Source organism: Agelaius tricolor, unplaced genomic scaffold, assembly GCF_023055355.1.
Source record: "Agelaius tricolor isolate 1412-34295 unplaced genomic scaffold, bAgeTri1.0.p SCAF_2, whole genome shotgun sequence".
Lineage (NCBI taxonomy): Eukaryota > Metazoa > Chordata > Aves > Passeriformes > Icteridae > Agelaius > Agelaius tricolor.
The window spans coordinates 81,405,809-81,430,402 of record NW_027269262.1 but is presented as its reverse complement, the minus strand read 5'-3'; the positions used below and the strand labels follow the sequence as shown (position 1 = coordinate 81,430,402).

The 24,594-nt window shown below is 34.3% G+C and overlaps 1 protein-coding gene across 3 annotated transcripts in view; it reads right to left on the bottom strand.

Annotated features, from left to right (window-relative positions):
* CSMD3 (CUB and Sushi multiple domains 3) overlaps positions 1 to 24,594 on the bottom strand; it is a 592,443-nt gene that overhangs the window by 479,201 nt on the left and 88,648 nt on the right. For all 3 annotated transcript variants that reach the window (XM_071421704.1, XM_071421705.1, XM_071421706.1), the window contains exon 3: positions 6,695 to 6,807. In XM_071421704.1, coding sequence (XP_071277805.1) covers positions 6,695 to 6,807 — 113 coding nt within the window. The remainder of the gene's footprint in view (positions 1 to 6,694; positions 6,808 to 24,594) is intronic.

Sequence of the window (24,594 nt, the reverse complement as noted above, 5' to 3'; positions counted from 1 at the left end):
GTGGATTTAACCAGTTTCACTGCTGAGTAAGTACCCCAGAGAAACACACAGACACAAGATACCAACAGATGGGGCTACCGACTGTCACAGGCAAGACTCTGCTTTGCCAGCACCCCTGAGCATGAGCACCAGTGGTGAAATCCTCTCTCTGTTTGGCAGACACAGGAGGCCATCCATGCAGGCACACACACACACAGAATTACCTGACTGCATGGGCACATGTACATTCACGGGTCCCACAGCTGCCAGCATGATCCCTCTGCCTGCCTGGAAACCCCACCCAGATTCCAGGCTCCCTTACAGCCTCGGGAGTCCCCTCATCACTGGCTGGTCCAGCTTGATGCTCACTAGCAAATATGCAGTACTGGCACACTTGTCCAGCATGGTACCTCACCCTAAATCCAGATCTCCTTTCTGTGGGTTAGTCCAGATGGAAGCGTGCAGGTGAGTGACCCATGCACACCCAGAGTGGAGAGGCTGAGGGGAGTTGTCACCACAGAGCCTCAGCACCTGTCACACGGCTTCCTCCAAGCGCTGGCATGGAGCCCTTCCCTCGCTTTGCTCATGCAGGTTCCTCCTGATAGCTGTTTTTTGGGACACACTCCATTCCCACCCCAGTGAGTGGCAGCTGAGATCCCCACCCTCTGCAGTAGCTGGCACAGAGACCCCAGGCTCTCCAGTAGCTGGTACCAGGCCAGGGTTACCTACAAACCCAGCCTGGCTCCAGTAGCTGGCACTCAGCCCCTTTAACCCTCACACATGCACCACAGAGAGAGATTGCTCTGAAAGATTAAAACAGATTTAATAAGAAGATAGGACAGGTTATGGTGATCAGGTGCAGGCCTCAGCCAGACAAGTGTACTGATCAGAGCCCTTTTTCACAGAGCTGTAACAAAATGATGAAAATACAGAAGAATGACAGAAAATAATTCATTATTTGGAAAATTAATGTTAATGCTTCAAAAGCCCCTATTAAAGAGAAAGAATACTCTGAAGCCTCTGATTTAATTGCAGTACTTAAGAACTTCCATAAGAACTCACAGATTCTAATAATAAGGGCTCTATAATTTAGCAGATAAAAGCAGAACAAAAGCCAGCAGCTGGAAGTTCAAAAATCAGAATTAAAAAGTCTTACTTCTAAGTGAGGCAGAGTGATCAGTGGGATCAAAGAAAGTTTTCTTAAAGCTTGATGTCTTTGAGAGCTAACTTTGTTTCCAGAAGTTATTCTTTAGACAAATCAGTGGTTGTGGTATCAAGAAAATAGTGGGAAATGCTATAAAAATTAACCAGATTAAGTCCACAGAGCTATTTTTCTCTCTGCTTCCTCTGGACTTATACAAGAATGATGGTACCAGTACAGCATATAGGTAAAATAGGTAGTAGCACCATGGCAACCTGGTATTGCTTTCATAAGGAATTCTACTGTACAGCTTTACTAAGCATCTGGCATTTGGAATGGCATAAAAATCTGTAGTAGATACAAGTCTAAGAAGAGGAATTAGTGGGATGTTTTCCATCCAAGCTAGTATTCCAGGACAAAAAGGATTTGTTAGATAATTTTCTGGGACTTCCTAGACAATTTGGCAAATATTCATACATTGAGACAAAATACAGAAACTCCAGCACCCTTTTTTTTTCCTTCTTCTTGCTATCCAACATGTTGAATAGAACTATAAATAGAAAATATATGCTTATGTCTAGCATGTTGCTAGACATAACAGCTTATGTCTAGCATGTTGCTTTGTTAGATTTGGTATGTTTCATTTAAATGTATCTATTTATGCAATTTAATCCTTTCCTTTCCTTTCCTTTCCTTTCCTTTCCTTTCCTTTCCTTTCCTTTCCTTTCCTTTCCTTTCCTTTCCTTTCCTTTCCTTTCCTTTCTTTTCCTTTCCTTTCCTTTCCCTTTCCCTTTCCCTGTCCCCTCCATTCCATTCAATTTTTATTAAGGGGCTGTTGAAGCAATGTAATGACAGAGAGCAGCCACACCCACAGCAGTTTTAGCAAAATGTGAACAGAACAACAAAGAGCCTGCAGTATCCATCAGGTACCAGCTTGGTGACAAACTTACAGCTTCAATTCGGTGTCTTTTACAACTCCAACCTGGCAAACAATTTTTCAGTGGATTTATTATAGAAAGCACTCCAAAATCAAACAATAATTCATTAGTACTCCTTTAAATGTTATATTAAGCTAGAAGTGATATTATTAGCTTTATACACCTAGGACTTCATGTACCTTACCTGAATCCCAGATTTAGATTATGTGTAGCCACATTTCTTAATTCTGATATGCAGGAGAGCTAAAAATTGTTTATCCTATTTATTCTCTAGCTTTATACCAACTGCCAAAATTATTTTTAGCACCCACATCCTGACATATTTAAGTCCTACTAGTATTTCTTATCTACATGCTTCAATAATGCTGTACATCAGCTACCAGTTTTTCTTAATATTTCTGAAAGAAATGCATGATAAGTCCACAGAAGTCACTAGATGGAAATCCTATTCTGTTAATAAACACCATCTGCTCCTTTCTTTGCTTCCCCACCTCCCATTATTGATAAAGCTGTGATCATGCTTGAAATTTTAAACATTGCACTCAGATCCCTCTCAAAAATATTTCAGCAGAATTTCTGAACTCCATGGCAGCACTGCAGTACAAATATTAAGACTTTTTCATTACTTATACAGTGTCTAATAATTCAGTTTTGTAATATGGATTTAAAATTATGTGCAGCAGTACAAACCAGATAAAGTTATATTTCATACCACTACTATAAATATTTGCAATTCACCTCCTGGGCATTCAGAGTTTCCACTATAAGGGTAATCTATATATTAAATTTTTCTATTCTCTACCATGGCCAATAGGATAACACAAAAAATGTCTATCATATTTAACTTGAATAAAGATTGCCATAAATTCTAGCAGTCCATTTCTTAATGAAGTCAATGATTTTAGCAATGTCAGCTACCTGTTTAAAAGCTGTAAAATACCACAGTGGGAACAGAAGGAAGCACTGTTCAAAGCAGGACTAGGTCCACTGAATCCCCTTTGCTGTGTGGCCAAGCTGCTCCACTGCTTTCTTTCTCAGCAGCTGTATTTCCCCTCCCGTACTCTTCATGAATAAAGCTGCTTATGTATCTTAGGACAACAGGAAATGGAAAAGTCCTTCGACCTCTTCTGTTCCAAAACCAAATTATCCCACAAGAAATAAAATAAAAGGGCACATCTACACTGTACTTAGCCTAAATTATCAAATAGGAAATTAAGCATAGCATTCCTTCTCCAGATATTAATACGTGTTGTAGAGAGCCTGAAAGCTCCTAAAAACCTCCCCATAAACCTCTCCAGAAAAAAAAAAAAACAAAACAACAATACAAAACAAACAAAACAAAACAAACAAACAAAAAAAACCAGGCACAGAATCAGCAGGTTTAGAACTTCCCCATTTCTTACTCCAACCAGCAATGCTGTGTTACTAGACAGTGATAAAATTAGCTTCAGGGTATTTTTAAAATCCCTCCTTAATTTTTAGTGCACCTCACCATTTTCTGTTGTCACTGTAAGTGAAGTCTGTTACTTTTGAGTAATCTGTTCCAGTTTTCTCTCATGAACTAATTTTTCTTCAGGGGTATTGTGCTATATAGAGAGAGGTGATTATCAGATGTGTTCTTTTCTGAATAATAAAGAAATTAAACATGAAGAAGTTTGTGTATAATGGTACCAAAGATAACTCAAATATGCCACTTGATATAGAGGAAAGAAAAAGGGGGTGAGAAGAAGAGAAAGAAGGAGAGAAGAATGGAGGGATGAAGATTGCAGACTGAGGCTTATGATATTGATGTTTAGCAGGCCAGAGTTGATATTTTGTGGTCTACAGTGCCCTTGGTTTGACTGAATGCAATTGCAGTGGATTATATAAAGTGGATCAAAATAGTCTTTCTATTAATGATACAATTTTATATCTTTTCATAAACATTTTTATTCTCATGACATCAGAAAATGAATATGATCCTATATGCTATGATCAAGAAAGTCCACCATGGATTCATCTTTCCCAGAGATTCTGTTAGGTACTCTGGAGTTTCTTGTCAACTTTCAGCTCAACTGAAAATTTGTCAAGAGGATGAGATAAAATAGATATTTGGAGGCTTTGTTTATTTTATTTTATTTTTTCTAAATAGTGAACAGTAATGGATTCCATATATCCATATACCTATGAAATCTATTTCAAACCATCTCAAAAGAAAATGTTTTAAATTATCTCTGATTATGAAAGGTATGTTCCTTCTTTTTCAAATTACAACTGGATCTAATCCCTTCAGATATATGTCTCTCTACTTCTCACCCTATCCTCTCAAGCCACCTCTATAATTTTGCTTTATTGCAATGACAGGTTGTTAATCATTTCTATCTTAAATTTCAAATTACATATCCATAATGAAGCTTTAAATTATGAGGCCCGATATTTAAGGGTGCTAAGTATGTAGATGTTTCATCAAGAAGCTAAAAAGGAGCTACTGGGCAATCAAAATTTTTGAAAACTGGATACTAGGCAGAACCAGATCTTAAAATGTTGATTGCAGGGTTATACATGTTCACAAAGAGTACAAGAACAGAAATGGAAATTTCCCTGATGTGATTATCATTTAAATACATCTATTCTCTCACATCAAGGAAAGAGGCATTAAATGAATGTAATGTAATGTAATGAGTTTTCACTTTGCTATCTGGGTTTAAAGAGGATAGCTTCACATGAAGTTGGAAAAAATATAGTGAAAGAAAAATTCTCTGAATGAAGTTAGCTCGATTCAGGTCTTAAAACTGTAGATCTGGCTGTGGAAAGGGAGATTCCATTGAACTAAAACTCTGGTATCCAGCTTAACTTTTTTGAAAATTCCTAATTTCACAAAAAAAAACCATCAGTTTCAAAAAGAAATTAGTATCAAGTTCAAGATAACAAGTTTATGCTTTGTTCTAAAATGCTGATTTCTGTGGTTGAAGGTAAGATTTCCTCAGATTTTATATTGACCCAGGAGATTGAGTTCTATTAATGAGCATGTTATTTTCACCTAGAAAGGAGCTGTGTGAGGGGTCAGTCATATGTGCAAGCTGAAGTCTTTGACTGATCTTCCATTTTAATCTTAATTAATCTCTATCATAACTGAGATGCATAGCATGCTATGTGTTAGCGTTAGCAGTGCAAAATCTTTCAATAAATTGTTTATAGGGACAGATGATATCATACATAATGAATTCAATTCATGCATGAGAAGCATATATTTTGCATAATTAAAAATCCATAGGAATTTCATAGTGCATTTTAATAAAACAGTTTTAATTATCTGCTGCTGAACAGTTACCAAATGCTTGAAAAATAACAGACTGCAGAGTAGCTGTAATCTAGACAGAACCACTTACATATAGCCTGAATTTCTCTTTTATGTGCGACCCACCCTCCAAAAAAAAGATAGTGTATAATAATTTCATCTATTTTCTGTAATAAATCAAGGAACAAGAAAGACCTAAAAATTATTTTATGTTTTTCATTTTCTATCTTGGTACATAGGAGAGAATTTCTACATGAAGTAGAATTCTAATGCATCATACCTAAAGGTAAATTATTTCAATGGCTGAAGACATTTTCCTACAGAGTGATTCTGGGCTGTATTTCTACAGCAGCTCTTCACTGTATTACCAATTTTTGGATAGTTTCCTGGCTATCAAAGTGTTACTCAGCGAGTCACTTTCTCAGAGATTAGTGTCTGTTGCAGATGGGACCAAGCAGGGCACAGCAATGGCCTCAGTACTTCTCTAGGCAGTTTACCAGAGCTCCAGCTTTGCTGACTGAGACACTTCATGGAAATAGAAAAATCAAGTGTCTTAACACCAAGTGTCCTTAAAAAAAGGGTGGGGAATCCAAAAAATGAAAAAAAAAACCAAAACACCAGACACTATAGCAAAGAAAAAAACAACAGCTTCTGCTTATATCCTATAAAAACTTATTAGAGTTCATAGTCCCTGATACCAAGAAAAGGGTTTAAAAAATAAATTCATGGTATAAACCAACTCTTCAAATACTACCATAGTGAACTTGATCATAAACAAGATCCTTCCTGGGACATATATATGAAATACTATCAACTTCTAGACTTCAGGAATACATGTTCCAGCTCATTAACTTCAGTGTCTGTGTGAAAACTACAGGCAATTGTGTAAACAGCAATAGAGAAATATATTTATGTCAATTCAGAGAACTGAGTCAGCAGTTCTCCTGTGCAAACATATGAGAAGGCTTCCACCCATAAAATTTGCAGATGCCACAATCCAGCGAAATTCAAGACTAACTAGTAGTGTCTTGACATTAATTTGAATATGCATGTGTCAGAAGGATCAGAACAATAACAATTGTTCAATAACAATTAAGTTTCTCAGAATTAAAAGAACTTGCCACTATTACAGATAAAAAAATATTTGTGTCTGGATGGTACTATATATTATAGAGTTTAAAATATTTTGGTTTGAGATATGACTATGCATCTGTAAATGATTACATGAAAAGCAAATATAGTAACTTGGATAAAGTTATATGTGTGTATTTTTGTATATTTCTGTGGGATGTTTAGGGGTTATTTTAATGTATAAAAATCAGAGAAAAAAAACAGATTATATTGTTAAGAATGTCTTACCTTCATAGTAAACTTTAAACCCATGAGCACTAACTGCAAAGTCACTTGTCAAGCGCAGTGAAAATACAGATTTTGTACTTGTCACAGGTGGAGGAAGATGAAATCCTGTTAACCTAAGAAACAAAAAAGCACAATTCACGGTTAATTGTTTGGAAAATAAAACTGTGTGTGACAGATGGCTGTTCTCAATAATATTTAATCATGGAAAGGACAACTGTCTTAAAAGGATGTAGTTTGCATTACTTGCAAAAATTATTTTATATAGCAAATGAGGAATTATTAGAAAATTTTACTATATTTGATGGACACTATACTTAGAATAGATGATAGTAAGATGCAGAAACTGGACTTAAAACCAGTTCAGATTGTCAGTAGCTGGAAAAATAGAACAACCAAAGAAATCACAATACAAGGAATCAATACAAAAGAAATCACCAGACAATTTAGAGTTTATGTTCAAAAATGTATTGCGCTAAATATCTTACACAGGTTTCTGCTAAAATTTGTAGTAGCTGAATTTTTCCACAGTAATGTGATGAAAGAAAGGGACCATGATTCACTTTAATGAGGGAATTTAGTATTTAAACAGTACACTTTGGCCTCAGAGAAAAAATTTTTAATTTGAACTCGAAGAGCAGTGTCATTGTGAAATAATAAATCCATACAAAAAGCTCTCTTGAAAGGAATTACGGGGTCATTAAGGTTTGTGGTTTTGTCACTTGTATGTTTGGTTTTCTTTTGTTCTATTAAAACCACTGTGTTTGAGACACAAATGAAAGAAAATATTTTTGTGTACTCAGCACTGCTGATAAGCTCTGCTGATACTCACTTCTACATATTTATTTGATGTCCATATGACAACTCTTATCTTCCTCAGTTTTAGAAGAATAACCTTATCCAGGTTCATATCAGACCAACATAGCCCATAACATTTAACTGTCAAAAATGTGTAAAGAACAAGTTGAAAAACTTAGCTATGTACAACTAGACCAGTGAAATCAACACATACCTTTGGAACCCACTTAGCCATGTGTGGTGAATTGTGTAGTAGATGGGCTGATATATTTTTATTAATGACTGTGATTAAAATTATTTTCATGTGTTTTAGATAAGCCCTTATTTTACATTTTACTTTGAATTAAGAACAACATAAAATTGTAGGTCGAAAGGGACCTGTGGAGGCCACATAGTCCAACATACAGTTCAATGTGGGATAAAAGGCAGAGTTAATCTGGGTGGCTCAAGATTTACACTTTCCTTTTTCATTGATAGAACAAATTCATGGTGACTTTTTGTTTCCGAGGGGTTTTTTTTGTTTGTTTTAGTTTTTTTGTTTTGGTTTGATTTTTTTTAATACAGCTATATATGTGCAGCTACATAGGCTGGTCTTTAGCACGCTTTAAGAAACACGCTTTAGCGCTTTAAGAAACGCTTTAAGATTTTAAACTCTGATGATTTTGCTGGAAGAGTTGACATATTTTTGATTTTGCTTGATGTAGGAACAAACACCAATGGTGTTTACAGACGTTTTAGAACATTTATTGCTTCTCATTCTGAAATTCAGTCTCAGTCGTCTGAAATCACAAATTAACTGATAAGTTATGTCCTGCCATTATCAGCATTTCTAGTCTCATCGAGGGAAGGATGTAGAGTGATGAGAAGCCCAGAATTCAAAAGGTCAGGAAATAATCTGCTAAAAAATAGTGTAATTGCAATATTAGCATTTATTTAATGTTATACTTATTTTTAGCTTTAAGATGCCTTTAGATGAGTTCTATATAGTGTACCAGTAATTCACCATTAAGGTTATTTGCTGCAGCAATCATAAAAAGCTTTATATATTTCTTTTATCTCTATGTACTTGGTGTCCTTAACGGATACTGCAAATTGATGGGTGGTACACTGATGTTTTTTCTTAAGCAATCTTTGGAAAACAAAACAAAATTTAAAAAAAAACAAACTCTTCAATGCAACAGCCAATTTTCGCCACGTTACAGTCATGCAAGGTATGAAAACCAAATGATAATAGTACTCACATCATATAACCATAAAAATGAAAAACATGAACAAAAGTAGGAAAGGCCCCTAAAGAGGCATATATTCACATATTTATATGTAGCAGGTCCTTAGAGGGTGCATTTGGAAAGCTATTCTTTGTTTTGTCATTGGTATCTTTATGAATAATATAATTAAAACAAGACTAAAGAACTTATGTTAGTATGAAAAGATGAATAATTATGTACAGAATATTTATGATTGAGGAAATGCATCTTTTATTTCATTAGGAAAGTATATTTTTGTTTTATTAATAAAAAAAGGAAATAAAATGCTTACATCTCCCAAACAGGCATATACATAATTTTTTAATAAATCAATATCAGTGCATTTTTTCTAAGAGATTGGTCATCAACAAATAAATAACTTAATTCATTGGTTAGCATCAATACTATAAAATAAGCTGGCCTAATGTAAAACCAGACCAATAATTAGAATAAAACTCACAGTAGGTTTAGCTGGTATCCATTTAAGTACTCAATGATTTAAAAGAATTCTGAGTATAAACATATACCCAGCAGAAAAGAAATACAGTTATCCCAAAGTATTGAATTTTATGAGTGGTATGTAGACACAGCATAGATGGGTAGTGGATTTTTAAAATGAACACATATGTTACTAGCATAGTAAGCATTACAACTCCTGATGCAAAACAGATCATTATAGGAGCTGTTGGATACCATTTAGCTTTCAGCAGTGGGCCTTTTATAACCATCATTATGTTGCATTTAGTCAAAAAGGATAAGCTTCTTTCTTTAATTTGGTTGCTACACTTGAATTGATATGAAGAAATTCAAAGGTGATATTTTTGGCTTAGTGGATGCAAAATTAATCAAAAGTTTTAGTAAGTAAAAATTCAACATGCAAATATCACTCAGTAAAATACTACAGATTTTTAGAAAGAACAGTAATGTAATTAATATTGAAATAACCTAATACTTGAGTATTATTCATTAGGTACAAAAGGATATTGACCTCAGAGCTTAAGTCTTATTTGAGTCTTATTAAGACTTATTTAAGTCTTATATCTCTACAAACTGTCATAAGTTTTAAGTAGAATAGTTTTCATTGCCTTTTAAAATGAAACATAGCAAGCACATCATAACTGCAGGAGAGAGACGGCAGGTAAGCAGCAAAATACCTGTAAGACAATGTATCTGCATGGATCTGATTGTCACTTATTCAGATCAGTCTCAATTTCCAACTAAATGTTGGACAACTAAATGTCTAACTCAGCACTCTGGTAAAAATGAAACTTTAGGTGGAAAAATTATGCAAAATCAGAAGTCATCTCATTAAGCAGATATCATATGCATATTAAACACATTTAAAATTTAAATTTCCTCTAGCAGCTGAAGTTTTTTTTATCTACAACAATTTTCCATCTTACATTGCATTTGCATATCTCATTCCATTTGTACTAATTTTTTTCAAATTTAAAATACCTAATGGAGTTATTCAGGTGAGTCTCCATTGCTGTGTTAGATACCGTGAGATATTTGAAACATCAGTACAGAGCTGGTAGGTATGACAGTGTGAGATGCATGTGCTTCTGGAGAGATGGAGGCCAGGCAGGACATCAGTACATGCCTACATCTTTTGGTAGGCTCTTCAATCATTCCTTTATAGTCTAGCACTTTAGCAGAAAAAAAAATAAATATTGCACATGATCTTTCTCTTTTTTTTTTTTTCTTTTTTTTTTTTTCCTTTTTGGTGGGATTATCTTTTCCTTTTCTTCTTTCCCTTTTTGATTTTGGAAGTGTTCTCTGACCTCATTAAAAGATCCCATCAGTACCTGATACCAGGTAGCCATGGGAAGCCATGGGAAACCATGGGAACTAAAAGACAATGTCTATAGAGGTTTAAGAAAATCTATTTTCTCCTATTTCAACTCTTAAAAACCCAAATTTTATATTGTGAAATTCCACTTGAGTATTTGATTTTGATGATGCAGTTTAGCTACAGAATGTTATCAAACACAGAACAGTGATACAAATTTGTAAATGAATACACTGCATGAATGAATATATTTGTTTTTTTCTTCCTGATGTGTCTAACAAGCTTGCCAGGCACCTAACACCCACAGGAAATGGACACATTATGTATGTAGTGCAAGGCTACAGATGTTTCTGGAAGCACAGGAAAAGGTTAAGAGGTATTTCTATTTATTCAACTTTTTTATGTCAGAAAGACCAAATGCTCATCCTGAAATATTTATTGTATATAGAAATTCTAAAACTCCAGTAGTAAATATGGTGAAATTAATGACATCATTTGGAGACACAATATGTATTCAGAATTTATACATTACTTGCATGCAAAACTACAATGCTATATAGTTTCAGTAACATGAATCTGTCAATGTATTTGCAATCATCTCTGAGTGTAAGAATGGAGAACAGAAACAGCCATTGCCTTGGAACCAGAGAAAAGGACATATGAGATTAAATTACTCCATGTAGACCCAAGACTGAGGATAAGAAAATCATCACCATCATACTCTGTGACAAAGAATTAATCTTGCTGGTTTTTTTCCATAACTACCCCATGGTGCTATCTTTATCCTCCCAAGGAAAACCAAAGTGGCTTAGGATCCAAATGGACATAAAAAGCACCACAGACCACCACCAGGAAAAAAAAAAAGGTAGATTCTAGTAGAATTCTGTACAATTTTAACTGCATATTTTTGAATAAATATTTATTTTGAGTATGAGTGTTAGTAATATTATAGGCGGATTAGTAACAATAGCTGTTATATTTACTGCTATATTTTCATTTCTTAAGACTTCTTGGTGAAATAAGACAGATTTTTTTTGGGTCCTCAGATGTCTCTAAATACTCGTGGTCCAAGTGCATACAATTTTGTAATGTACAAATAAAGTGTTTAAGGATGTCTTTTTATAGGTGAGAGACTAGTTTTGAAGGAATCTGTGTCTTATGTGTCTTCCGACGCCATCGTCATTTATTTTTTCAGTAATGGAAAAAGTCAAATGGAGTCTCAAACAAAATATTGTCTTATGTACGCAGGAATTGCTAAATATTCTTTCAATACCAATTAAAATACAATAACTAAATTCTGGGCAGTAGTGATAATGTTTATACCTATATGCAAATTTGTAGTAATATTTTTTGGCATTGTAAATGATTAAAAATTACATATTTAGTTTCTTTCAAACAGGTCATTTACAGAGTGTGTCCCTATGTCTCTTCCTCCTGTACTATATTCTGTCACATTCAAAAAAAATAAAGCATGTATATTAAACAGTTGAATCTGTTTTCATTTTCAAAGTATATTTTAAAACACTACTACTCCAAGAGTAATTATGATCTCTCTATTTTAATCTCTCCCACCATCTTTTCTCAATCACATATGACATAATTTTAAAATGACAAATAATCTCAGATTTGAGCTTTCCAAGACTTTAGAGTTCTGACTGGAATTTTCTGCAGTTTGATAAATCATTTGTTTTCTGCTTTTACTGTGGTCCCTGTGATAAATCTTAAATCATATGTCACTTTAAGCTGCATGCTGAACTTTAAATTAATCAGCCCTCAAGGAAGACCAGCTCCCAGCTTCAGAATCTAAATAGAGCAATCATTTAATAATTGCAAAGTTGAAATTATGGAAAGAAATATTGATTAGTCATAGAAAAGTACTCCTAGATAAATTGTTTACTTGAGACTGTGATGTGATGAAGATGACTGTATTTCCTCTTTGCTTGTGTGTTTTACTTAGATATTTGTTGTTTGACATTGATTATGCTTTTAAATAGGTAATTTTTTTGCATGTATTTTAACAGCTCTTTGTATTGTTTTGCTTTCTTTTTGTGTTCACAAGATTCTAGCTTTTGTACAGTTTATTAGTTATTTCCAAAGAAAATACAGTTCCTCAGGAATACTTCTGCTTAGATAGGATTGTATTCAAAGAAATTCACCAAAAAAGTTTTAAGTGAATAGCAGTCTCACTTAATCTCAATAAATTTTTGATTAGGTCACAGAACTTTTACAGCAGGAAGAGTTTTAGTCTAATCTGAAAGGTGCAAGAATTGTTTGTCCCTAATTTATGTAAAATTATGCAGAAACATAAAATGTGTTAACATGCCAAGTTATTGTAACTTTGACCACAAAATTAAAAAGAATGTCAAAGTTTATACATTCTTACTGTTAGTTTGATCTCCAAATAACTGTTTTTTCCTGTAAAAAGGAGAAGAAAAATTCTGAAAAAGAATATGCATAATAAGCAAAGTCTAAGAATAAAAGGAAGGTAGGTAAAACAAACTATTGTATAACTTCATTGAGACTCTTCCCCACAAGTAAAGGAAAACTTTCTGAAGACAACAGAAATTTTATTCAGTATTTAGCAGTTTACAGGAAACTGAAATATCTAATATTTTCAAATAACAGATAAAATATTTCTAGTTTTTTTTTCTTTTACATGAATGTAACTTTTCCTTTTCCTTCTTTTACACAAATGTAACTTTTCCACTAAGAAATTTTGTTCTTAATGATACATATTTAAGTTGATAATCTTCAGAAAATATTATTCTAAAATCCATAACACATATACAAATGAAACTTCATCACCAGTGGATTTTTCCCATTAAGCTAGCTATAATCTTTCTAACAGCCACTTTATTTGCTGGCATGTCCAGTAACTTGCTATCTGTTATTTATGCAGATGCGACCAGTCAATACTTAGCAAATAAATACATCTTGAATTTCGTTGGGTACTGTTGGGGCTTGGTTTTGTTGGACCACATACTGATGAATCCATTATTAGCTGCTGGAGTCCTGTCTGTGTGATTTTGTATTCATATAAACTTCTATTAATTTTCTAAGTAGCAGATGATTAGATTTAACATCTGACTAGCCTGATGCTACACTATTCATTTTGAAATTTAGTGAGATCTTTTGCCTGCCAGATACTTGTTTAACATTTTCCTACTAGCTCTAATTATTATTAAAAAAAAAAAAAAAGGAAAAAAGAAAGCCCTCAACAGAAGGGTTTGCTTATTTGCATTCTCTAAGATAAAAGCATTATATTCTCACCCAATTTGTTGTGGCATTTGCTGTGGCCAGCACCTACTCAACTAAAATAAAAACATTCTTCAGTATTTTTTTTCTAGCTGCAAATTTGTTTTTATCTCATACGCATTAAATATTTGGTTCTGAGGACCATATCCCTTTATTTCTACACGTCATGGCATTTTCTTATTTTTAATACAAAGATATTAAAGAAAATATATGATTACTTAATAAACATAGATTTTCAATGTTGAATGTGTCAAATTTGACATCCCATATTTTGGTTGTTAATTTTTTTGGTTGCCCTCTTTCATGGGAATGCAGAATCTAGCATCTCTTTCTCTTTCAGTCTGTTGTGTTATCTTTTTTTTTTTTTCTGTGTCATTTCCATAATAATTCATCAGACATGTAAGCATCTGTGCTGATTTTGACTGGGGCAGACTTAACTGTCTTCACACTGATTGATATGGGCTATGTTTTGTATTTGTGCTGAAAACAGTGAGATAATGCAGGGATGGTTCTGTTCCTGCTGGGCAGTGCCTTTGCTGCTCCCTGTGCTACCACTCTAGTAAGAGGGCTGAGGATGAATGGGAAGCTGGGAGGAAATGCAGCCAAGAAATGCAGCTGACCCCCAGACCTGAGAGATATCCCATACCACACGGTGTCTGGCTCATCATATGAAGCTGGGGAAGAAGAAGGAAGGAGAGATGTTTGTAATGATGGCATTTGTCTTCCCAAGTCACCATCACTCCTCATGGGACCCCGCTCACCTGGAGGTGGCTGAGTGCCTACCTGCCTGCCTGAGGGTGAATTAATTCCTTGTTTTGCTTTCCTTGTGTGTGTGGCTTTGGATTTCCCTAATAACCTGTCTTTGTCTCAGTCTATGAGTTTTATCACTTTTACTTTTTTTCCATTTCTCTTTCTCTTCCCCCTGGTGGGGGAGTGAGGGAGTGGCTGTGTGGTGCTTAGCAGCCAGCTGGGGTTAAACCACAACAGCATCGCTGATATCTAAACAGCAAACTGAGCATCTACCAGTAGAAAGTTTCAAAAGCTCTGAAAACTATTTAAGGAGCAATAGAAGTCATCCGTAAATGGCAGTCAAGAGAAAAGCTAAGAAAAGCAAGGCAATATGCTTTTAAAAACTATGTAATTCACTACCAAAAATGATGAAACAAAATATATTCTATATCATTAAATGCATTATTTAAGTATCAACAATGCTTTTAAGTGTATGAAAGAGTAATCAAATAAAGTATTTTTAAAAGTAAAGTCACCTACAACTATCAAATGCAACTATCTTTTCTTTTGAACAAAACCTATAAAGTGGTCCAGAACATATTTACCTATGCTTCTCAGAAATCCATACTCCATACACAAATGCATACAGATTATTCAGTTTGAAGTACATCTCATGCTATTGGATTTCTATATCAAATTCCACAGCCTAGTGCTCGAGATGCAGCTCTAAGATTTTAGTATTTTTTTACTGTCTCCATATCCACTGTAAAGTATCATGAATGCCACAAAAGAAAGGAGATTTTTTTTCACTCCTGTTATGTTTTTTCCTTGCATGTTACCAAAATTACATTCATCATCCCAAATAAATAAATTGAAAAGTTTTAATATGGAAAATATGAAAAATATATGTGAAAATTACTGTAAAAAGATTGCTTAGATATAAAAAATATTCATTTCACAGCACTAAATAAGAGGATATCAAACAAAGCAGGGGCGGGTCTGAGGTCAGAACAGTTTGTTTGGGCTTTATACAGTTAAGTTCTGAAAATCTGCAAGAAAGGAGGTGTCTCAGTCTTCTGGGCAGTCAGATCTAGTCCTTAACTGTCCAAGAGACACACTAAATCAGATTCAAATTATTCTGTGTGATAATAGCCCTGTCACCTGATCTAAGTAACAGACCAAAGCGATCACAAATACCACAGGAGAGAGAACCTTGAAATTATAACGTGCTTAGTCTGACAGCACATACCAAAGTCAGAAAGTGTTGTTCTTCCAGTGATTGAACAGGTACAAAGAATTGGATACCAGGATTCAGGCTTGTTTTGAAAGCCCCAATCTCTGTAGAGAGCTCTTTTTCACAGTCCTTATGATAAATAAAGTCATAGGAGCATAGAAACCTTTGGGTTGTAAAGCACTTCCAAGGGTCATCTAGTCCAAGTCCTTTGTGATAAGCAGGGACATATTCAACTAGAGGATGCTGCTCAGGGCCCCATCCAACCTTACCCTGAGTATTTCCAGGGATGGGACATCTACCACTTCTCTGGGCAATCTGGCCCACTGTTTCACCACCCTCACTGTAAAAAATTTCTTCATTATATCTAGTCCGAATCTAACCTCTTTTAGCTTGAAACTATTAACCTTTGTCCTGTCACCACAGGCCCTACTGAGAGTGTCTTCCTGTCTTTCTTAAAAGCCTCTCTTAGGTACTGAAAGATCACAATAAGATGTCCCTGGAACCTCTAACTGAGGGGAGGGGAAAAAAACCCAAATCTTTGTTGGTACTACCGCTATTTATTTATGATATAAATTTTACAAGAGTATTTCTACATCAAGTAGATGTACAAAGTTCATCACATACTGCATTAATTGCCAGTTGAGGGAGTAGATTGTCCCCCATTATTCTGCTCTGGGGTGGCCTCAGCTTGAGTACCATGTGCAGTTCTGGGGACCACAATAGAAGAAGGATATAAAACCTATTACAGAGAGCATCTAAGGGAGGGAAGCAAAGATGTTGAAGGGCTTGAAGAGAAGCCATGTGGGGAGAGACTGAGATCACTTGGTCTGTTCAGCCTGGAGAAGAGGAGACTGAGGTGAGACATCATCACAGTCTACAATTTCCTCATGAGAGAAAGAGGAGGGGCAGACACTGGTGTCTCTCTGTGGTGACCAGTGACAGGACCCAAGGAAACACAATGATTCTATGATTCTACTTGTGCACAAAAGTGTCCTACTTTCCTTAGTTTATAGCATATGTTTGGGGTGGGTTTTCTGAGTTACTTTTAGTATTTTTTCCTTTTCCAGATAGAAAATAAATACTTTTCTAGAATTAAAAGAAGTTTCACATTTTTTTAAAAAGACAATATTTTAATATTAGTACACCATAATATTTCTTAAAGCAAAATAACACTCTTTACATCTTACATATGAATTTAAGTTTCTGAAGATTTGAGAATTGTGTACTTAATCTGATGCATCAACAATATTTCCATGATTATATCTTTCTGATGACTCTTTTAACTGCCAGAGAAAAACTAATCTCCCATTAACACTCCCATGCATTGGCCTTTTCTCACATCCATGTTTTATTGACCTGCCTATGCAACCATGCCTTTTTGAGCTTTGAGCAGAAAAGACCATATCCTAATAGCAAGTTCAAAAATCACAAGGGTCAAAAAGTCTGCAAATATTAGTAGCTAATTCAAGTGACGATCAAATAAACTCCAAAAGAATTCTGATTATTTGGATCACACAATCATCCATGATAGTGATCAATTACTCACTTGTTATATACACACACTTATTAATTAAACTGAAAAGTGTCAAACTAAAACTGGTAAGGTGAAATTCAATTACCTTGTTGAACTAGTTGTTCAATTAATCCAAAGGCTTAAAAGAATTCAGAAAGGGATTGGACTTGTAACTCATGTAATAAGTGAATTCATAGTTCAGCAATATATTGCTGATAGAATTGCTAAAGAAATACATGGGATATGAAAATCCCATAATTCAAGAAATCAATCAATTTTTAGGCAGTGACTGAAGCTCTGTAATGTGTAAATTTCATGTGTACATTGGGTTCTGGCATAAAGGTACCTCCTTGTCTTTGTCTTGACCCAGGAATTTTTTCATCTTCTTTTTTCTTGCTCTCCTGCTGTTGAGGGGGAGTGATGGAGTGGCTGATGGGCATCTGGCAGCCAGCCAAAGTCAACAGCACAACTTCTAATGTTCTTTCTTACACACCAATTCAGAACAAACAACTTTTAAACCTCAGGAGTGTGTTAGAAAAGGATAACACTTATCTACTGAGTAATAGACAATTAAGTTCAATTCCCTTTAGTGTTTATGTTTTTGGATGTGCTTGTGTGCATTCATGTGTACATGTTGAGAAGTTAATAAAGGTGTTGAATTGCATTTGAGAGTATTGCAAGACTGGACTGCAACATCCTGGTAAAATTCAGTGTATCTTTGGTCTTTCAAATTTCTTTCTAAAGAAACAGTTACTTGGCCATTGAATCAGGAAGAAAGCAAGAAATTTAAAGGCTTCCTTAAGAGTATTCCAATTAAAATATTAATAGGAGTAACTCCTACAATTTTTATATGTTTTTTCAATTGGTTTAAAATAAATAAACAGAATTTAATAGTCTATAAAACAAAGTAAAATTGATTGAGCAAAAGTGGTTGACTAGATTTGAGTTTTACTCTCATTGAAAATAGTAATAAAAATATGCTTTGTTCAACAAGTCATTAACAAATTGACATATGATTTATGAACTAATTTAATTTTTGTCAAATGATAATTTTTTCCCTGTCAAAATGCAAAACTGCTCATGCAATCTATTATTTTAAAATAATGATTATAGGTCAAGGCTGAAAACTGTTAATTGAACAGCTGCTTTGAACAAAACAATAAAGTACTCATCAGGTTCTGGTATGATCATTATATTCTGTACAAAACATGTTTCTAAAACCTGCCATCATCCATTATCAGTGTAAAACTTTTATTATAAAACTCTCCACTTTTTTTCTATCATAAGAAATGAAACAGATCTTATAAATAATTATCTTTTCTAAAGCCCTCAATTTGTTTTAAGATATAAAACTATCAAGAATAATTTCAAATGATAAGTAAGAAGAGCCAGATATTGCAGTACCATACAAATAGTCTTTAAAAATCTGTAGGATGTGGATTTTCTGGCTTCTTGGAGAGAAAAACTTTTAAGAACAAAACATATCAAGACAATACCTTTAGAGAATTTGAAAGCATCCTAGGTCCTTAAAGTAACTAGAATTAAAAAAGAAAAACATTAAGCAAGCAGTACATCTTTTTAACCTTGAGCATCTGGAACATTGTGACAATATAGTTTACTGTCCTCATCTTAAACCTGGGTGAAGATCTATGAGACATTTTAGCAGATCTTGGAGCTTTCAAAGCACAAAAGGAGAGGAACTTGCTCCTTCCAATTTCCCCAGAGTTTTAACACTGAGTTCACACTGGTTCTAGTCATTTGCACCCTTCACTCTGAATTTCTTTAACCACCCTGATGAAGAATTATTGCTTTAAAAATAAACCTGAGTCAATTCAGTTAGCAAAGGGAAGCATATCCTCAAAGTGGTATGCCTGATGAGTGCCAGAGCCAGTGGAAGAAAGAGAAGGATCATAGAGCCAAAGCCAGAGGAACACAGGAGATGGGTTTCCTTCTGTGAGTGACAACAAGCTCTTAGATGAGTTGGACTATCTTTTGTAACTTTGCCTTAATGTGTGAAAATAGCACAATATGGAAAGGAGAGATACCATATTTTGCTTCTCACCATTGTAGGTGCCAGGAACTTCCAGAACAGCTCCAACTTATACTAAATATTCTGTGTCACTTTGGAATTCATCCATGAGCAAAAGGCTTGTGACATTATCACCACACTCTTTATTTCTGTTCTGGTATAGAGATAAATTTGTAGTAGCAGGCCATGTAAAAGAGGACCAACTATATGCATATATTTCAGAATCTATGCTTTTAATATGAAAAATTCAGCCTTTTAAAACAGAGTAATGACAACAAATAGAATAAAACCAACTGATTCATCAGCTAAATTAGTTGTGATACCTAGAAAGAAGAAGCAAACAAAAACCTCCATGGATTTTATTTAATTTATTTTCTTCCAGAAAACTTTCGCTGTCAGAAACAACTTACTTTTCTCACAGGCCCCTGTTCACTTTAAAAAAGAACATATAAGGAGAGTGTACTGGAAAGAGCAAGAGAGGGAAGAGAGGTGCTAGAGTAAAGGTGTCTCTCCTCCAGCACTGGGTATGTCTATCTTTACACTCAGAGGTCTGGAGCATATGGTGTGTTTCAAGGCAGAGCCTGAATCCACTGCAATGAGGAAATAAGTATGAATAAAGTCTTTCTTTTTGACCACTGCAGTGAGAAATTAAACTCAGAATTTCTCTGAAATGCCCTTGGGGTTTGGGTAGGTAAAAAAGCAACAAAACAGACAATCAAATTAAATACAAATTAGAAGAAAAGAAAACCAGGTTATAATGGAAAATATTTTACATTTACACATCTAAAATTCTGAAAAAGACAGATCTAAGAAAAATGGTTGTGGCACTTGAGGTGCTTTTTATCCCATCAAACCAGAAATGTGACCCTATAATGATCTTTACAAATGCAGTGAAATAAAGGGTTTAAAGTAATGTACCTCTTACATAAGTACAATCTATATTCTATATAAACATAAATAAAAAGCCATGCAATTTCCAGTCTCATAGAAGGTAAATTATTAATTCTATATTGGTTACTACATATGAAATACCCTAGAAAAACTTCTAGGAGGAAAATGAAAAGCATTTTTTAAGAAAAGGATACTTGAGTTTAAAATAGAAGATAAGCTTCCTTTTCCAAGGGAGAAAAATCTAAATTAAAATTTGGACTTGGAGAACATAGGAAATATAACAGAAGTGTGTCAGGTAACCTATTCTAACCTCCACTTTTCATAATCTTCTAATACCTGATTGAACATAGAAGAAATACTTCCAAAATGAACAAAGAAATGCCATAATAATTTCAGAAAAGAGATTTTAAAAGATTCTGTTACTTTTGCTGAAATCAGATAAGAAAATGCAACTAGTGTTTGTCTTTGCATTTAGGATTGGATAATAGCTACGGCGCATGAAATGCACATCGGTAGATAGTTATTGGATTGACAGGTCTAAAACTAGCATTTGCCTTTTAATAAATGGGTTTAAATAAAAAGAAAGTTATAATAGAAATATGAGTCCACTTAGCTGATCTATTTTGCAATCATCAAAGGATAGGTTATCTGTGTTATCTTGGTTCCATATCAGAGCCATAACTCTGACATTGACCAGATCATCGTTGACTGGCATTAATAGAACCAGATAGCGGAGTAAACACGACTTTAAAAGGGAAGCAATTGTTACTGCAAACAGGATATCTCACAGAGAAGAAAATGAGTTGACTACCCACATTTCATTCCAAAATAAAGAGTTAGAGTTGTTACTTTTTAGTACTGTGATTGATAAAGACAATGAAAAGCCTACATAGAAATTTTAAAACTTTTCCATTTTCCTTGCATTTTATGGATATACTCTTTATAAAAATGCTAAATATAACTTTGTCAAACCACTGCTTCACATAATACAAAGTGAGAACTCAGTTTAAAATTATTCTTTAAACAACCCATTTAACAAGGCATAAAGTGAATAGGGTTTTTTAGAGCATTCAAAGTTGGTCTTGCTTTAAACATTTCTTCAAATTTTACCTTTTAATTCAATATCAAGAATAACTGGGCACTACTCTAAATACCAATCTAAAAAGATACTTTGTTTAAGAAAACACATTTTTTACTAAAAAACCCCAACCAAACATAAAGGGCAATAAATAAATTTGTTTGTGTGATGAAGTCTATAGTTTTGGTTTTTTTGAAGTAACTCATGTTTTTGATTTGACTTCTTCATAGCTTACTATCAGCTAAAAAATTTCTTACAGCTGCATCTCATAAAACAGTGTTAAGAGCCACTTCCATATATGTGTGGAACACATTAGCATAATAATGAAACCTGTTGTTACAGCATATTGATCAATAGTTTAGTGCAGTTCTATACAACCAAATCTTTAGACAAAATCCTATGTCCAATATTAGACTGGGAAAAAATCCAAACAAAAAAGACTTAATTTCCCTAGACAACCATCAAGAAAACCTGAGATACAGAATGATTAAATCTACTTCACCCAAAACATAGGGGAAGAGAAAAGGCTTAAAGCCCCTACATAAAATTGTTGAATCATGTTGATGCAATTCCAACTTTCAATATACCCAAAGCTGAAAGCCTACCAGCATATTGCTTATTACAGGTGCAGGTATTAGAGAGACAGAGAGGAAAGTTCTTCAGGTAAAGCCATATGCCTGATGTTCTTTTTAATTAGTGTATATGTAAATACATACAAACAAACATATATTTTTGTCAAACCTCAAAGGATTCTTTTGGCTTTCTTCAGACATACAGGTTAAAATAGAAGGATTATGCCTTTCTTCAAAGATACTAGAAATAGTGTATTCGTACAGAAACCAACAGTTCAGGGTTTAGTTTAGCAACAATATTTGGTTGTTCCAGATATATTCTGATTCAATTATCAACTTTATAAGCTATTTTCATTGATACTGTTAACTGCAACAATACAAGGTGAATTTAATAGCTGGTTTAAGAGTTACCTTTCTGTCATGTAAACAGGTCTAACAGTTAGACAACCCTGTAATAGAATGATAATTTCCCAAAGACTAGAACTTTCTGGGACAAGACTATTTTTGTGATCATTCTTTTCCTTTCTATAACTGAAACATAGATGAAAAACTAATGGCCACAGAGAGTGCTGGCAGGTTGTGTTACAGAGTATAAATGGCCTCACAACAAAAATCAGCTTTTCTTCCTAGGTTGTTTCAAATACCATGAAGGAATTTAGCAACACAAAGAAAAGTGAATAAGTAAAATTTTTGTTTCTCAGAAATGACCATACTCATCCCGCTATGAAACTGGCAAGTGCACTCTTCATATATAGGTGGTTATCAGTTTAAATTTGCTAGCAGTTTATCCAAAGAAGACAGAGAATAGATCTCAGAGGCTGTAAAAGAGGTTTTTCTTGCCTTCTATGAGAAGTAAACAAGCTAGTCCAATATCCATCAGCCAATTCAAAGCAGCCACACTGGCCATCCAGTTCAGAGAAAGATATCCTATGGAAAGCTGATAATGGGGACGTCTCTTCTAAGGTCAGCTACTAGAAAGTTACCTCCACCTTCAAATATAGCCAAAATTTTAGTTGGTTGCTTAGGTTTCATTTAGTTTGGCTTGGTTTGGTTTTGGGTTTGGTTTTCAAATCCTTACCACTTAATTTTAGATTTCCTTTCTAGCTAACTATTGCAGGTTTTTCCAAACCTGCAAAAACCTTGGTTTCTTTTTAGTAATGTAAGTATAAATTCAAGTGACAAGTAGCACCTCGTCCAGACAAGTATATTCTTTTATCGGTTTTAATTATCTACCTTTCTCTCTCTATCAGTCTCTAGACTTTTAACATCACATAAAATATTTCTAAGAGTATAGAACAATTGACATGTTCTTTCAGCTTTGCATTTAAAAGCACAGTGCCAAAAATGCTATTACTTCAATGTATTTTTTCATAAAGCAAACTTTTCAGATTTAAAAAACCTCCTCTTTTTAAATGATTTGTCTACTCAGAATCCATCTCAGAGCTAAATATCTGTTTACCAATATATTTAATTCTGTTGCATTTCTTTCAATTATCTATTTCTCTTATCTACAATTTTTTCTGTATTTATTGTTGTGTCCCTACCAATTTTCAGTTCAAGATTCCCCATATCTTCTGTTGACACAGTATTTATTTATTTTACATGATTTATTTTGGTTGTTTGTGCTGTGAAAATTTTCCCAGTATGAATAATTTAGTTTACTATCTCATAGTTTTCCACTTTGGTTGCTGGTTCCTTCTTTCCTTTTTTAATGGCCTTTGTTTTCTCCTTCAACTCCTTTGGTATTTGTTCTTGCTGCTTTCTGTATCCTTATCTACTCATTGGCCTTTGTCTAGGATTTATACCTTTTTTTATTTTCTCTTTCTTTGTGAGAGTATAATCCGGTTGGTTTTGTTCACTAGTCCCTAAATTCTCAAATGAAATTCCTTTTTTTCTTCTCTTTCCAGTCAAATAATGGAGAAATCTAAAAAACCATGGAGCAGCTGAAATAAAAATCAGTGTGATAAGAGACTTGAAGTTGTTTCCAAAGTGGAGAATCCCTAGTTTGATCCTAATCAGCTGACAGTATCTGCTCTGTTTGAAAATTTGGACAGGAAGTGAACCATGATGAAAGAAGAAAAATGTGTATTCTTAGGGTATAATAAACAGCCTGAGCTGAAAAAATCAGAACTATGATTGATAATGGAAACTTTTTGAGGTACAATGATTCATTGTGTCCCTATCAACAAGTCCTGGTCTTCATCAATATCCAAAAAGACATAAACAGGAGAGTGAAAAAGAAAGCTCTGTAAGTTTCAATTGTCAATGTTCGTGGTGAATGAAGACTGCAAATATTCCACCCTGACATGTCTTAAAGCCCTAATAACAAAACAGTCAGAGAGAGCTTGTCTCTGACAGACTTAATCTAGAACCTCACAGAGCTGACAGTTTTTCTCTATTTTATTAGTAGTCTGCTAACTTGAGCAGCTGTTAAATTAGTAGATGTAATGTACAGAATTAACTTGGAGTTAGATATTCCATCTGCCATTTAAAATGGCAATAATCTAAGTGAACTGATAAAATACTCTGAAAGGGTCTTTATATGGTTTAGGAAGGAATTGTTCATATGAGAAACAACTTAATAAGACAAAAAAGGATACACATACAAGAAGTAAAAATGGATCTACAAACAACAAAATTTGGATTCAGGAAGGAGAATCAACACACCCTCACGGTACTTTACCAAGACAAGACATTGGGTCTAGCTCTGGGCACCCTGCACTACATCTTGTAGTGCTGTAGATCACCTAAAGGGAGAGGAAGTG